Source organism: Vicugna pacos, chromosome 3 (genome assembly GCF_048564905.1).
Source record: "Vicugna pacos chromosome 3, VicPac4, whole genome shotgun sequence".
NCBI lineage: Eukaryota > Metazoa > Chordata > Mammalia > Artiodactyla > Camelidae > Vicugna > Vicugna pacos.
In genome coordinates, this window is record NC_132989.1 from 28,607,153 (window position 1) to 28,624,959 (window position 17,807).

At 31.7% G+C, this 17,807-nt stretch overlaps 1 protein-coding gene across 6 annotated transcripts in view; it reads left to right on the top strand.

Moving 5' to 3' along the window:
- Positions 1-17,807, top strand: part of KIF3A (kinesin family member 3A) — a 149,278-nt gene that overhangs the window by 29,835 nt on the left and 101,636 nt on the right. For 5 of the 6 annotated variants that reach the window (XM_072957387.1, XM_072957398.1, XM_072957408.1 and 2 more), the window contains exons 9-16: positions 1,478-1,576; positions 8,457-8,613; positions 8,968-9,148; positions 9,359-9,469; positions 9,822-9,947; positions 11,531-11,584; positions 11,935-12,003; positions 12,581-12,705. In XM_072957387.1, coding sequence (XP_072813488.1) covers positions 1,478-1,576; positions 8,457-8,613; positions 8,968-9,148; positions 9,359-9,469; positions 9,822-9,947; positions 11,531-11,584; positions 11,935-12,003; positions 12,581-12,705 — 922 coding nt within the window. Of the gene's footprint in view, positions 1-1,477; positions 1,577-8,456; positions 8,614-8,967; positions 9,149-9,358; positions 9,470-9,821; positions 9,948-11,530; positions 11,585-11,934; positions 12,004-12,580; positions 12,706-14,629; positions 17,626-17,807 lie in introns of those variants that run through there. The other variant, XM_072957392.1, reaches the window with a different exon arrangement.

The window sequence follows — 17,807 nt, forward strand, 5'->3', positions numbered from 1 at the left end:
CTTTTATGATTTTGACACTTTTGAAGCATACTGGTCATGTATTAGTAGAGTGTTCCTCAATTTGGATTTATCTATATTTCTCTCATAATTATTCTGCAAGTTTTCTCTACTATAAATCTATTTTATTATTTTCTTTGAAATTAATGTGTATGTCATGGGGAGATACTTTGAGATTTTACAAAGGTCCTGTTTCTCATCATACTTTCTTCAACTAATTTTAGCATCTACCAAGGTTTCTTGCCTACAACAATAGTTCTGTGGCATTTACTCAGTGGTGACTTTCTCTTCCCATCATTCCTACTCATGTTTAGTGTTTAGAATTCTATTGTAAAGGAGAGCAGTCTCTTCTCCCCTACTTATTTATTTACCCAAATATTTATTTATATCAGTATGGACTCATGGATATTTATTTTAGTCAGTGGCTTATAATACAGTAATTTCATTACTTACTTTATTGTTGAAATTGTTCCAGCTTTGACCATTTAGGAGCTTCAATATCCTTTCAGCATACTCCTATCTGTTTTTTGAGCACTTCCTTATTTCCTGGCACCATAGCTGTTTTGGGCTCAGTTTGTGTTTTCTCTACCTACCATCTATTTCGCCCTAGTTCCTTTCAGTGGAGAATGGTATTTAGAAACTAAAATTTGGTTATTAGGTATGCTCATTGCTCCCAGGATGTCATTGTTTCTAGGCCTAAATAACAAGTATTTTTAAGTTTTTTAATCTTAAAAACGTTTTTTAATCTTAAAAACATTTTTTAATCAAAATATTTTTAATGAATTTCTTCTCCCAAGACTGTGGTTTCTTTCCATCTTTTATTTACAGGTTCAAATATTATCTTATGATAAATGTATATTTACTCCCCCCCCCCAGTTATCTTTATTTTCTTAGAAATTTCACATGGGGACAGCGGTAATTTTAAATAAGTACTTTGAAGGTAATACACTGATTTACATTAATAGTTTAATTATTCCCTATTTAATTTTTTTAATTAACATAGTCATTGTACAAATAAGCCCTTCTTATTTTTAATTATTTTTTGTGATGTAGTCCTAAAAGTGGGATCACTGTTTTAGATGACAGTTTCATAGCTCTTAAAACATAAACAGGTTGGATGAGTTATTTAGAATCTTAAAACAGAAAACTGAGAAGAAAATGATCCTCAAAAGTGGTCAATAGTTTTTAAAGATTGAAATAATAACTCTAACATGTAACATTTAGAACTGCATTTAAACTAATCACTTGAAATTTTAAATGGGTCAGAATTTTAACGTCTCTTTAGGAACTTAAAAAAAATAAAGCCTCTGTGTACATCGTATCTGCTTCTGAGGTTAGCATATCTGATACACTGTCTAGGAATATTAAAATAAGGTTTGTTTAGGGCACAAAAACTTAATGAAGAAAGTTGATACAGGTACTTCTTAAATAGCCAATGACCTGGTACAGAATAAAAATCATTGTATTAACTCTGTTCAAGGGGAAGAAATATCAGGCTCTGATATCAGTGGGTCAGAGGAGGAAGATGATGAAGAGGGTGAGATTGGAGAAGATGGAGAGAAAAGGAAAAAAAGAAGGGGTAAGTTCTTTTTAGTGTTCTAGAAATTAACTGAAATTGCTGCCTCACGATAGTTTAACATTCCTAGGGCATTTGAGTGCATGCCTTTTTTTTAGCCATTTTTAATTGTGGTAGCACTTTGAACAGAGGAAGTCTGCCATATACCTGGTTAACTTCGCATATTTTTTCCCTCCTATACTGATCTCCTTTTTCAGGATGAATCACCATTACCATGTGTTTTTTTTTTAAGAATTTATAGTTATAAAAATCTGTGATAGTATAAAATTTCATGTAGGGTTTTAATTTTATCTGAGGGCTTTTATCTATGCTAGGGACCTAACTTTAGGAAATTAGGATGATGTGGAGCTTTTATGAAGCATGATTACACTTTAGAAGTCATTGGATTTTTTAGTAATAAATTTGTAGGAGGATTCTATTTTTTAATAGAATGTAAAATGTATTCTTTTTATAAAATGTACTCCCATTCTCACCCTATAACAGGACATTTGTTGGCAGTAAGACTGTTTATTGTGGTAAAGATATAGATGGCATGCAAAAGAGAGAGAGAGATATTATAATGGCCTACATTACAAACCTTTTTACCCTAAATATTTATTTCAGAACTCTCTTCCATTAATGTGGATCATTGTTTTCAAGCTGGTGCATATTTTGCTTGTCTTACTAAAATGTTGTTGCTGAAAATAAACCCATCACTGCTTGATCAGGAGTCCCAAATTTAAAAGTCATAATAAAGATTCTGTAACTTCAAGAGACAGAAAAAACATGATTCAGAGCAAGAGCTGGCAAGTCTCCTGGCCAAATCCAGCCTAACTACTTGTTTTTATAGATAAATTTTTATTTAAAAAACCATGCTCATTTGTTTAAATTGTGGTCTACGACTGCCTTCACATGAGTCTGTATGGTCTGCAAAACCTAAAGCACTTATCATCTGTCCCTTTACAGAAATTGTTTGCTGCCCTGATTTTGAGAAATGGTTCTGTGTTCATACCTATTTTTTCACAAAGTAAACTATTCAAAGCTAAAGGAGATAGTAGATTTGTTAAAAATTAAATTTTAGTAGAAAAAAATGCCGCTGCTTAATATGTTAAAATATCTAATAGTAAAATATCTTCCTTCCAGGCTTAGAAATTTTAAAATTTTCAGTGAGCCTTTCTAAGTTTTGCTGTGAAACCTTAAACATAGATAATTATATATGATAGTTTGCTGTTTTGGAGGGGAAGGAGTGAAACTGGAGACAAAGCTGTCTGTATTAAAGAGTAATCTATCATTGCTGTAATTTTAATTGTTCGTGACTTTAAAATGTAAAACTCAGTTCCTTTAACTTATCAACCTTAATAGTTTAAATAGACTTAAGTGTCACCAAATGACCAATTTTTTATTCTTGTCATTCCAACCCTCTGGATTACTATAGTTTAAATGAATAGTATAGTTTGCCCACAGTGGATGCTTAAAGGAATACATTTTATCATTCCCCTGTTTGGCTTTGTAATTAGAGAATACTGTATAGACTACCAAGACTGGTTTTAAGGAAAATAAGTTTTGGTTCTTTAATACAAAGCTTGATTGTCCTTTAAAATTCTTTCTCTGGAACTGAATTTTTCTCTGTGTATGTGTTCATTTTCTTGTTTCCTCTTTCTTTGGTTCCCTTTGGGCTCATTTCTTTGTCTTCCAGGCAGTAGCAGCAGCAGTAGTTCAGACTCCACATGTTCTGTCATAGAGAAACCTCTGGATAAGTTCTTGCCTAGTGAGTGGTAGCTCTTAAATTCTCTAACAGAGCTTTGGCTTTTCCATAACCCATGGACTTCATTTGGAAAATGCTGCGCTGTTCCCTGTCATTGCTTCAAGAGTATATGTTGGACTCCTCAGTAAAACAAAGCATGTGATGATTTTTCCTCTCCTCTTCATTGCTTCCAGTTAACCATAATTGTTAAAACATATGCTTAAGTTTATGTTTGAGACAATGGAAGAGAGATTCATGCTTTTGCAGTTGAGATAATGTAAATAGAGCTAGTAAGCTGTACAAAAGAATAATTCTTGTGGTTCCTTTTTAAGTTTCATGATACATTTCTCATTCTAGTCAGTGTAAGGGACATGTAAGAACAAATTTTGAATTTCTAAAGGTACAAATTATATTTGGAAGTACCTCAGTACTGATTATAACATTCATTATAGCTACAAAGATTTCTACGCTTTGGTGTCCTATTCTTAGGGGCAGTTTAAGATTGAAAATTCCCAAATAAAGAAAAGCATAAAGTTTGAGCAAGTAAAGATAAATTGAATAGTTTTTTTATTTCAAATGGCCATTTATCCCTTTTTCTAAATTACCTGATTGATCTTAAGAAACTTTCGAAGATACGATGAGAGAATTCAGATCCACAAGAAATTGTTTATGCAGAATCTGTCTAGACTTACTTCAAACCTAAAGGCTTTTTCTTAAGCCGTAATTTAATAAATTAAGTTCAAAGGCCCTATTAGTTTTATTTATATTTTGTTTTCAGAAGGAAAGAGAATTGATGCTTTTTTGTACTAGCTTGCAGCTTACTGTCTTTTAAAGCATTATCTATATATGTACCTTTCCAAAACTAATAACAAACCATTTGGTTATTGTTCTTATACTTTTAGCTTTCTAGAGGAAGAGTTCCAAGAATATTAGGAATTATTTTCTCTATGTAGTCCATTCTTATATTTTACCAAGATAATTAATTTCAGAGAAGAACTTATAAAATACATGAAATTGCTTTAGAAACTATATAGAAGTCTTATTTTTTCTTATAAACTGCAAATATGAGAAAATACCTTAGTGGGATGTATTACAATGTAATTTTCTGTTTTAAAATTGACCTTTATCTTTAAAAAGTAGTTACATGAAAGTATGTTATGAAATGAGTTGTACTTTATTCAGTTCAAGCAGTTTTTTTAGTTATTATTTGTATACCTAGCACATAACATGAAGTTCTTTTGTTGCGATGTGGGTGTGTTGCTGAGTGGAGAGATGGTTGTCCCGGCATGTGATGGCTGTATGTAACCTGTATGCTCCTTCCCTTTTAAAATTATGTATGGCCTTTTTTTAGGTGTTCTTTGCTTGGATCATTTACTTCTATAGAATCATTATTGTAATTGCCTTTAAGAATCTACTAATAGATTGAATGCAAATTTATTGTTATACAGGTGTACTTCCCTTTATGCAGTAAATGTGTTTTTTTCCTGAAAAAATTGCTTATAAATCAACTTGGAAAATCAAATATATTGGGAGAATTTCCTGTCTTTAAAACTTCTTTATTAAATACTTTTGTTAATCACATAATCACTACAAATTACTATAGTTTTTCTGTTTAGTTGGTTGACATTTTTGTGTTGGATTTTCTTAAAGAGGGGCACACCTGTAATATAGCCTTATATTAGAAGGTCATCGAATTGGGAAATTTTGAAAATGGACAATGTGAATTTTGCTACTTTTAACTTACTAATTTTTAAAATTGTCTTAATTTTCTGTTTTGTTCTTTTAGATTATTTCCCAGGTATTAGCAGGTTCCCAATTCCATGTCCACTATTAGTTGTTGAAGTGTTATATTTGCAGGAGTTTGGGAGTCAGTGTGAGCTTTTAAGATTGATTTGGATTGTAATCTTAGATTAATTTTCTTATTCTTGCTGAAATTATGTCTCTGATTATGTTGAAATACTTTTCTTTTTACATAAGACTGTTCTATTTCAGTTTTTATAATGATTTGTTTCTGTACTTATACTATAAATGAATGCAATTATAGATTTTTCTTTGTTTTACAAAAGAAATAATGTTTTTCTTTTTTCCTCCTCATCTCTGTGCATATGCTTCCTGTCTACGATTTGCTTACTACTTCTTATTGAAAGATCAAGCAGGTTGGTGTGATTGATTTGCACTCCACGTGGTACAATTATTTAAACTATAAAGAAATTTGTTGTTTAATTACATTATGTATTTTAAATTTAATGATTTTTTTAAGGTAAGTATCTTCTTTTGTATTTTAAAGTATTTTTCAACTTTAGCTTTAAGAAAAACTTCCTTTTTTACTAAATTCTTTAGAAAAATTTTTTTTCAGTTTTTATTGAGGAAGGTATTAGGAACATTTTTGTTTCCAAATAAATTTTTTAAGGAAACATTCAGAAGTATTAGATTGGCAATGACAAACACATGAGGTATTCTAGACCTAATTAACAAAATAGACAACAAAAATAAATATATCATCAGAACCAGATTTTTTAAAAAGAATTTTTCTAAATGTTGGAAATAAAAATGATTTAATATTCAAGGATTTTTCCTCCTTTTTTTTTTTTAAATTGGGAATCAAATGCCTGTTTACCTATGCTCATGTGATGAAAATGAAATAACACTTCTTTTAACTTTACCTTGCCGAAGTTTACCTTCACAGTTTTGATTAGAGCACATAGCAGAGGGCAATTTAAAATATTACTGCTCCTGTTAGGCTCAACTAAATACTCTGTGATGTTGATATTCTTTTTAGATTTATTTACCTGAAATTTTGTGCTGAATTCTTACAGTTTTAGAAGGAGAAGTGTTCTTTTGTTTGTTTGTTTTTGGTTTTGGTTGGTTGGTTTGGTTGATTAATATTTTTTAAAAATCTTTAAAAAACAATGTAGAAATGACTTTTGTGATGTCATGTTTTTAAGTGCCTGGTTAGGAGAGTTGGTACATTTCACATTTAGCTTAAAATATTATTTGGAAAGAAATACAATTTATCAGCTGATTCTGGCTAAAATAATATATAAGTAATATAAATTACTTAAATATTGGATTTTTGAAATTGAACCTAACTATATATACATGGCCATCTTTATGAAAATGCTTTAAGAGCCCAATAAGATTTTTAGTGCTAAAACATTGGTTTGAAAATACTACCTGAAAGGTTTTGAATAACTAATGCAATTCAGGCATAGTAGTAATTCATCAATAGGTCTGTGCTTTTATATTTCTGCACATAAAATTTTTTAAATTTACTGCCTCTTGATGGGTTTGGGAACTATATGTTTTTAACTAACAAAACAATTGCAACCCTAGAAGCCTAAAAAATTAATCTACATGTGTTGATCAAATCACTTCCTCTGTACATATGTAGTTTTCATATATATGTTTTTTCATCTTATCATATTTGCCATTTTTTCTTTAAATATTTATAATTCTGAGGTGGAAAGGAAGTTATAATTTTTTAATGCATAAACTTACTTTATACTTGAACTTTTATTTTCCCCTCCTCAAATTTCTAAGAAATAGTATTACTGATGGGAGAGTCTTTCTAGGAATTCATTGGAAATATGAGTTAGATTACTTTATCAAATTATTTTTTAGTAACATAATTCAGTATGTTCAATGCAGATGACTGTGCCAAAGAAGCCAAGAGAATCAGGTCTACATCCTGATTTTGGGAATGCAATGAATCACACCACACCAAAGCATGAATTTGGATCAGTGCTTTTGTTTACTCTTTCATTTAACTTTGTTTTGTGTCTTTAGTTTGCTTTGGACTTACATTTCTGTAGAAGTGAAGGGTAATAATGTATTTGAAACCGCTGGGTTTTTTATATAATTTTAACCCAAAGAAAGCCTGTGAATGATTCATGGTCTCGTGGTTCCTGAAAGAGTATATTCAGATATATGTCTCCATCATCTTTATTTCTCAGTTTTCTTTCTTTGTTAGCATGAGGGGTTAGCTTTTGGGTGGAGATCTCATTAACAGTTTGTAAACTCTCCTGCTTTACGCTCTTCTGTGGTCCTTTGGGAAGGAAGTTAAGAATGACAGAAAGCTTTCAGGAGAGCCTCAGACCAATTCTACGAAAACTTTGATTGTTTCTTTGAAGGAAAGTATGTTTCAAAGAAATTGTATTACCAGAAATGAATTCTCTTTGATTCAGTCTCATAACCAGTTTAATAAGCTAACTTTTGTTTTCTTTTTTTGATTTTTCATTTTAATTTCATGATTTTGAAATTCATTTGGTAGACTTATATTGACCATCCATTATATGTATATAAAATACTTGAATAGGCATTGTAATCAAAATAATCAATTTGAAGTTGTATTTCTAGCTTAATTATTTGGTAGGATTTCTACTTATGTTTGATACTTGGAATGTGTAGTCTGACTTAGGGAGATTTAGGGAACTGAGTTTGACATAATAGCAAGCTATTTTAATTGACCATTTAAGATATGATGATATGTCATAATGGCTCAGCAACTGTAAAATGCCTGGTTAATTACTATGTAGCTGTTATATAATTAGTATAGAACTACTTCCTTTGAAAATATACTATGAAATAAAACTTTCAAGTAATTTTATCAAGCAAAATTTTAGAAAACCTCTGATGATATATGTTAAAAACTACTTGCTATAAATTCTGCCTGATACTTTTACTTGTACATTTTATACCTATTTGTGACTTTTATTTATTCATTTATTTTAATTAATTTTGGGGGTAGGTGTTTTGAGAAGATACTCAATTTTGTACCTGGTTATCAGAAAGAAGTAACTAATCATATTGCTTTTTTGTCCATACATGATATCTGGGGACACAGTTCTTTCCTTGTTTTATTTACTTGGTTTTCCTGTTAATCTTTCCTTCTCTTTTTTTTTTTTCTCCTTTTCTGTTTTGATTCTCTTCCACTTACCTTGTTCTTAGTTATCATTGCACAATTGGACAATAGTTTGAATTTAGTGATTAGTTAAAGAGTTCTCCTAGGACCATAATAAATAGAAATAAAATATATTATTTAGTTGATTTTCTTAGCATTTGATTGTATATTATGAAGGAATGTATTTTTATATTGAAGATACTTTATATATCTGAAATGTTGACTCTGAAGTGATTGTTGCAATTAAATGACTCAAATAGGTAAAAAGAAAGTTTCCCCAGATAAGATGGTTGAAATGCAAGCAAAAATTGATGAGGAGAGAAAAGCACTTGAAACAAAGCTTGACATGGAAGAAGAAGAAAGAAACAAGGCTAGAGCTGAGTTAGAGAAACGGGAAAAAGATCTTCTTAAGGCCCAGTGAGTATTACTGAATTGAGTTGGATTCATGATTTAAAAAAATTTTTTATAGGATGTATAAGGAATAAAATTGAATAGTAAAAGCTTGATTTTTGTTTCCACAGGCACTATTTTTGGACAGAAGGTTTTGTTTATGTTATATTTTTAAAAATTGCATCTATTTTTCTTTCATCTTTATATAGGAGAAAAAAATCTGCAAATTTGGATGTTATAGGTTAAATCATAAATTAATACTACACTGTTGTGTAATTTGATAGAGATATTATATAATTATAGTCCTATTTTGAAATTTTACATCCAAATTTCTGTTAAAGATCATCGATGGATATAGACTATTCTCATTTTAATTAACAGACAAGAGCATCAGTCTTTGCTAGAGAAATTATCTGCACTGGAGAAGAAGGTAATTGTTGGTGGTGTTGATTTATTGGCGAAAGCTGAGGAACAAGAGAAACTTCTTGAAGAATCAAATATGGAACTGGAAGAAAGGAGGAAAAGAGCAGAGCAACTTCGCAGAGAACTTGAGGAAAAAGAGGTGCTGTGAATTTTTGTTTTTGATCGACACTTCACGTAAGATATTTAACGTTTCTAGTGAAAAGCTGAATATAATCTTGATAAAATTTTAAAGAATATCTATGGGTTGCTTTGAAAGATAATAGTTGCTAAACATTTATATCATGTTAAGTAATTAAATTTGTGATTTAATGAAGAAAATTATTCTAAAGTTTATCACTTTTTGTCATAGCAAGAACGCTTGGATATTGAAGAAAAGTATACCAGTTTGCAAGAAGAAGCACAAGGAAAGACCAAGAAATTAAAGAAAGTTTGGACTATGCTGATGGCTGCGAAGTCAGAGGTTGGTCTCTTAGAAATTGCCTCCTATTGTAGTTCTGAAGTTTTAAAAAAGTTTTAAATTTCTTTGATTAAGTATGATTAAGAAAAGGAATCATAGTGTGTGATCACAATTTTAAAGAAATAAAACTTTTGCCTTTGTATGTAACTTTAAATTTCAGGTATTAAACTACTTATTTCCAACCTTTACTAATTGGAATAGACAGTGATAGGTAGTGTTATTCTGTCTACTGTTTTTGTGAAAAGAACTGGGTAAGCTCTTGCAAGATTTCCTAGACCAATGCCCTATGTCACATGGAATTGTTTTGTATTTAAAATCTTGTTTGTATTTCATATTTTTATTGATTTTCTGGTAGATGGCTGATCTCCAACAAGAACATCAGAGGGAAATTGAAGGCCTCCTGGAGAACATTCGACAACTTAGCCGGGAGCTTCGACTTCAGATGCTTATTATTGATAACTTTATACCTCAGGATTATCAGGTAAGAGGGAAGTCCTCTGATTTAAATATTAGGTCACTTGGCTGGGGTTAAGGAATAGGGAAGTATCATTTCTAATTTAATTGGTGGTAAATATTTACATTTCATGTTTCAGTGATAAAATTTTCTTGAACTAATGCCATCACATTTCACTTCAGCTGTTAACTTTCTTAATACATAATTCTCTGTTTGAGTATCTGAATATCTGAATAAGAATTTCTCAGCCCTTTGGGGAAAGCCAGATTCATGTAATTCATGTAAAGGTATAGGTCCTGCTTTTTCATTCAGTATTCTTTATTCTGTAAATAGAATAAACAGAACTCCTGTGCTAACTTTTTCTCCGTTTATGGACACTAACTCTGTATACGTGTATGTCAGGGGGGTTGTGTGGTAAAATACATAACATGAAATTTATCATTTTAACTATTTTTTAAAACACAGTTCAGTGACATTAAGGTTATTCACAGTATTATGCAATCATGACTACCATCCTTCTCCGGATAAATGTTCTTAATTCTAGCATAATTTAAAAATCTCAGCCTCTGTTTCTCTTCACTCAAAATTTCTGTCTTTTTAGTACATTTTAGTAAACTTTAACATTGTTTTTTTAAAAAATTATTTTGAATCTATATACAGCTTTAAGAAATTTTTCTGAATTTTAGTATTTTTGCCTTAATATTTTTTTCCTTTGGACCTCAGGTGCATAGAATTAATCTTTGGTTCACAGTATACCCTCCTTGATGGTCCTTGGATGGCCTGCTCTTATTTAGTTAGTTTTTTTGAACTCATCACTGAAAACAAAAGCTAGGACCATGACATTGACCTATATACAACCAAATGGTTTCCCTTTCCCCTCTTCCATCCCTTTGCCTCTTCCAGCTCAAGGTAACCACCATCCTGAATCCCATGTTCCTTTATTTCCTTGATTTTTTTTTTTAACAATTCAGTTGTGTCTACATATATTTCTTGAAAGTATATATTTTAAAATTTATAAAAAGGATATCATGTAGTATATAGTTTTTTCTCTTGGAAAGCCAGTACGGTCTTTGAAATTAGCAGATTAGAAGTACTGTTCAAAATTGTATCTACAAAATTACAGAATATATGCAGTGATGGTCACTCTGTGGTTTCATGGCTTATTCAAGTTCACACAGATTTGTTATTTGATCACAGATCATTTGTTCAATTGGCACAAATCTCTCAGACAACAGTAAGACTGAAGAAGACTGAATCCTGAAAGACCCACACACATTCAGAGATTTTCACAGGAAATTTACCTTTAAACCTGTTATTGAAGTATGCAATTTTGGAAACAATTATTGATCCTTTGTTGATGTTCAGGATCCAAGAAATAACCATATTACCACTTACACTTGTTCAAAACATTATTCTTATTCACAATGTAAAAAAGACAAGGTCATTTTCATATGTATCATTTGGCTTTGGTGTTCTGTCATGCAATATATAATGTTTTGAGACTTAACTTTTTTCACTTAATATATTAAGATATTAGTTGCAGGAATATTTTTCAGTATCTTAAATGTTATTAAATATTAAAAGTAGATCATCTTTGACTCTTTTAAAAGGAAATGATTGAAAACTATGTCCACTGGAATGAAGATATCGGAGAATGGCAGCTAGTGAGTATTACCTTCATCCTTTCATGAAATGGTTACAGTATACGTTCTGTAAACTGGGATTGTGCTGGCTACCATGGGGAGAAAGGTGGTTCAGAGGATGAATCAAATGAGACTCTGGTAGGGTGTATAAGATACTTTTCTAATTAACTGTATTATAACACATAAAATATTCAGTAGAAATGGTATAGGTCAGTGTAAGGACTGAATGACCTCTGAGTCCCTTTCTGTTCTAGCATTTCAGTCATGGTTTTTGAATGTACTGTCATTGTAAGTCATAGTAATTTGTGTCATTCACAGTATTAATTGCTAATTAAGATAATTCTTCTCCCCCTCTTTTTTCCTTTTTTGAGAAATGTGTTGCCTACACAGGAAATAACATGAGAAAGCAGACTCCAGTTCCTGATAAAAAGGAGAAAGATGTAAGAGTGCTTTTAAATTAAAAAAAACAAAAAACTACAGTTTCTTTATAGAAATGCGGGTCACTAAATTGTTACTAACATGATACCTATTAATCAGCTCTGCTGAAAAAAGGCTAATCTTTTGGGAATAGAGGCTCTAGGATGGGGTGACTGTTAGGGCAATTCTGCTCACCTTCAGTCATGATGCCAGGCTTATCATTTCTACCACAAGTCATCTTTGGAGACTTTTCCCACCACCTCTCTGTGTCTTGGGAATATGGTTAGAGACTAGATAAAATATCTGTCCTTTTCAAAGCTGGTCCTAGTCTTAGGTCAGCAAGAGGAAGTAGCAGCTTTAGGGAAAACAACGACATTTTTCTTCACTATGAAGGAATTTATAGTGTGTCAGGGCTTATTCACCAATGCTTGGTGAATACATTTGAGATCCATGGCATTAGAAAAAAGGTATCTTTAGATATTTATTTGGTTTTGTCTTTTGTGAATTTTTTCTAGGAGTTTATTTAGCATTTTAAATCTCCCCGAAAATCTGGTTTATATCCTTCTGTAAGAGTGTCTTGGGTTTGTTTCCCTTACATAGCCCTTTGAAGTGGACCTTTCCCACGTGTATCTTGCCTATACTGAGGAGAGCCTCCGGCAGTCCTTGATGAAATTAGAGAGGCCACGGACTTCAAAGGGGAAAGCAAGGCCAAAGACAGGGAGAAGGTAAGTACTATTTTTGAGTGAAATAAAGACAATGAGATTTCTAAGTAGATACATTTAAAGGAAATTTACTTAACATGGCAAGTATTTTGGCTTGATATATTTAACTAAATATTGAAGTCCTTGTGTAGTTATGGCTTGAGTAAATAAAATCTGGCTAAAGAATTAGTCTTCCAGCTTCTTTAGCCCTCCTGAGTAGTAGAATTTATTTTTAATTTACTTTGTTCTTTCCACATGTATAGTCATTACTATCTTAATCGCTTAATCCCTACGCTAATTCTTCTAGGAAGACGCTAATTTGCCTGTTTAGGCTCTCAGGGTATTATAGTCGGCTTATTGGTTTTTCTATTGTAAATATTGCCTCAAGAACCTTGGTATCCTTAGTGACTAGTTAAATAAAACTTCTCTAACCATCTTTCCCTCACCTTAGGGGGCTTGTTTTGACTACTGAGTTTTGTATGTATTGTAACTTTGTAACTTAGTCCAGGGAAATCAGGATGTGAGAGCCCTGGGCTAGGGCTTTTTTCTTCTCTTCTTTCCTATGTCACGTACTGTTCCACTTATTTAAACTGACTGTAAGACTTTGGGGCTTCTCAAATGATAGGAAATAATAAGCTCCCCCTCCCTCGCCTACTTTGAGTACATAGGCTTTTAAGTGACACATAGGGTGAAGTTTTAAATTTTAATATTTTTGTGTTACATAATCTCATAGACATAACCTAACATTTATAAACTTGAGGAGGAGGAATCAGTAGCATATTAAAAGTGTATGAATTTTTACATTCTTCAGTATTTAGGTGCCAAGGGGTTAAAAGCTTTTCATATTGCCAACAGAAGCCATACATGTGATATTAATGAATAAAGCAAATCAGTTCAGAGAAATACAAGCCCCTCTAGCTCTTTCAGCTTTCCACTCGTGATAGAGGTGTTTTCCTCTTACCTCTGCTGTTAGAAAGAAATGTAACAATGCACGTGTGAGGATAAATGGTAAGACAGTTGGCCTCAATGTAGGAGAAAAATAAGCAGTGGTGTGGACTGGGGCAAAATGGAGAGCTTCTTACCTGAAGTGAGTGGCTGCCACCCTGTTTTTAATTAGTTTTGGGAATAGAGGGCCCATTATTTCTGAATCTTCTTGTTTCAAAGGAGAAGCCAGAACTCCAGATTATTTATGTCAGATCTCTGTTTTTAGTCACTTTGTAAAAACTCTGTGTACCTAAAACAAACAAGTAAATAATTTAGTAAGATATTTGGTTACAGTTTTTAGAATGCTTATTTTGAAATATGTACTTTTTTGGTTTAATCTAAAAGAAAAAAAGTGCACTAACATTAGATGAACCAAACCCAGCATTTCTGTAGCCAGAATGAGCTGCTGTGTTATGAAAACAGTAGATGGCCATAAATGCAGACAAATATACACAATAAATGATTTATTGATATTGCATTACATTATTTGATAATGTTCAATGTGATATTCCTCATTAGAAATGCATAGTTATGTGCTGAGCAAAATTGCAATAAACACGATACATTAGTGGAGCATTTCCATCAGTTCCTACATAGTCATCTGTGAGGTGTTGCTTCAGGTGATTCGTGTGCTGATTTTCACTGAATAAGCACTCACCTTTAGCATACCAGAAGAGACAGTCAAGAGGTTGAAATCTGGCAAGCATGCAGACCACTTGCAGTTGTCATTCCGTCGTCACTCTCGGTGGAGTGTGGTGCTGTGCTCTTGCGGTTACTCTGGGCGACCTTCCCTTAGCCTGAAAGGGCAGACATTAATTCCTCTCTTAACATGGTTGAGAATGTCAAACCTTGGCCTGTTTCTAGACTCTGTGGCTGCCTCATACTATCTACTACATAATGTAAAGTGTTACATTTCAGTCTTTCAGGAAAGCACTCATGTTTTCTTTTTCTCTTCTCCAAACAGAAAGCGTTCTGCAAAGCCTGAAACTGTAATTGACTCTTTACTTCAGTAACTGTTACAGACTTAAAGTCACAATAAAAATTAGTGATATTCTCATGCCTGGGCAAAATCTTTAATAAAAACACTGAAGATTTTTGTGTAATTTCAAATAATGGAAGCTGTAGATCATGGACTAAGACTGGAACTAACAATTTGCCTAATAACTTTTAGTCTATATTTATTAAGTTAATGTAACATTAAAATTGTAAACTGGTAATTGTTCAAACTGACATATTACTTTTCAGTTTATACTGTGCAGGGAAGTTAAGGGAGCAGCTTATACTATAGAGAGTTGCAGTTTAAGTGTATACATAAATCTGCTAGTGATTTATTCATCTACTGTATATTTAGATAACTGGATATTCAAAATAGAAAAAAATGTCCTGTTTTTCACACAGACAGTTGCAGGCCTAATTGTCCTATGTCTTGCTGTTATATATGAATGTATGGGCTACATATCTAAGAAATTATTTACTGCTGACACCCACCTGGTCTGTTTAAATGTGTTCTAATTTTTATACTAACATTCATTGCATTTGAAGTATGAGATGACTGATCTGTAGAAAATTTTATAATTAGACAGTCTTTAGAAGTGTACGTGCTTAAAAAACAGAAGTTGAGAATGTTTCATCTGAACTTCTCGAGTTCTTTTGCCACTTTGACTTCAAGTCAATTTTTTGTTTTGGTTTCATGTTCTCTTGAAACATTGAATTTGTACCTAACTATAAAGTAGTCAACAACTGCAGATAATAAGAAGCTAAATACTGGTCACTAATATTTGCCTGTATGTGTATATTTTTTAAACTTTACTTTGCAGTGTGACTAGTGGATGTTTTCCTTTGTCTGAGTTCTAAATTTTGATGGAAGTAGCTTTGTTTCTCCTAGTTGAGAAAGATCTCCATTTTCCAGAAAATACAGCCAAAGCAAGAAATATATCTTTTAATTCTTTACCTTTAAAGTACTTTGTTTTTCTTCATATTTTACCAAGAAAATACTCTTCCCTGAATATCTTTCATTGACAAATCCAGTTAGGCCATATCTCTAAAATAAGTTATTTTTATTTTACAGTAAAATAAGTTGTAATAGAATTGTTTGTTCTTTTGTTGGCTGCTTACAAAAGTTATGCTACTCCAAAAAGAAGCATATACATCTTTTAAGTGTTTTAAAATTATGTAATCAGCCCTGAAACACATTGACTACAAGTTTTGAGACTTCATAAATGAGTATTTATTAAGTTAACATTGTTGTAGTAAGTTTGTATAAATATTGGTTTGTAATTACAAAGCTGTGCATGCAGTGGGAGTGAGTGAAGGTAGTGTTTGTGAAGTAGTGGTAAAAATATGTCCATAAATTTAAGGTACATTCCAAAGGTGGTGTACTAAATGTCCTGTGTAGGGTGAATATTTTCTGGGTAATAAGAATTGCATTTAACTGGCAGCATTTTCTTTGTAATGTGTAAGATAATTAGACAGTTACAACTTTACTCTGTGGAGCATTGTTTAGGTACTGTGAAGACTTGAGGTGAACTTGTGTCTTGTAAAAGCTTTGTGTGAGCAGACTATCTTGGCAATTATAGATGCACATTTAACTCTGTTAGTAATTGCTGTAGAGAAATCTTAATTTTACTTGTAGGAAGAAAAGATGACTACTTCTTTTTAAAGTCCATGTGTCTAGCCTTTAACCATCAAGTTAACAGAAAAGGAGTAACTTTTGCATTTTTTTCTATTCCACTCCACTGCAGTAACTACAACAAAAAAAACTGTAAGAAGTCAAAACATTGAGAAATTTTAAAAACTGGTTGCTTTAGTAGTTTTTTTTAAAGCATTTACATTAGAATTGATTATACTAAATGGGCATTAACTATTTACCTTATGTAATACCAGAATTAGATATTGGAGCCAGGCCCGAATATCTATGTGAAAACATGGGAACCTGACTTTAGAGCTCTTCATTTAGCTCCAGTCATAGCAGTTCTCTGGTTTCTTCACATTTGCTATGTCTTTGTCCACAAATGAAATATTTTGTAACTTTAGTGTTAATTTCATGAAAGGATATAGATGAACAAACTTCTCATTATTTGAAACAATAGGCTGATTTAAAATGAGTATCACATAAAGTAGGTTATTGAATGGCTATTTTCTTTTTAATTTAAAAGAATAATTATTTATTAAAAATAGCCTTGGTAGAATGTTATTTGCTTGTGGTATGTTCTTTAATAAACCCTACAATTATATATAGTAATAATTAGGATATTAAAATATAGTAATATTCCCCATTTTTGTTTAGATTTTTTGTGAAGTATAAAATTAATCAAAGTGAGAGTTCTATACCTATGTATTCATCCCACAAGTAGAATCCATCTGACATGCTATGTTGTCTGCTTTCTGGGGAAAAGGAACATTTTTTTGCAGCAAGAAATTTAAGGTTACTTTGAGAGAGGGGGTTGTACTACTACAACTATAACATTTTTTTTAATTATTATTATAGCTTTAGGTATTTTTTTGTCTTGTTTGTTTTTAGTATTTTAAAAATATCTTTCCCCTTAACTCTTATTTTAAGGAAAGCCCCTCCCTATCCTTCAGGGCTGTGAATTAAGGAATGGGTAGAGTTTACATTTAAGTATGCCAGTGTCTGCCCAATTTCTTAATGGATGCATTTGTTTTCCTTTTTAGTTATTCTTTGATCTTAAAATGCTAGAAGAAAACATAGATCTTCCTAGTGCCTTTGAACTTACACTATTGTCTAGTGAATTTCAATCATTAATAACTTTAATAGCATTACTACAATACTATATGGTGGCCAAAAATAAAAATTGTATGGTGAGTTTGCTGAATTAATTTCAAAAGCCACACTTTCATTGTATTTTATGTATAAATTGTATTTGTTCAAATTGTATATATTGCTATTATATGTACACATATAGCATGGTTAAATAAGAAATAAAAATCCTTATGCTGTAATAGTGGCCTGCTTCTTTACTGAACTATTTTTTGTGTTTATGTGCATCCTGATCTTAATAGGCAGGTTCTTTGTGGTTGGCATCTCAATTTCATGAGGCTGAAAGAGGCCGGTGTAATTTTATACCCAGAAATGCTCAGTGTTCTAGGTCTTTAAACAGCAATCATCATGATACAGAAACCTG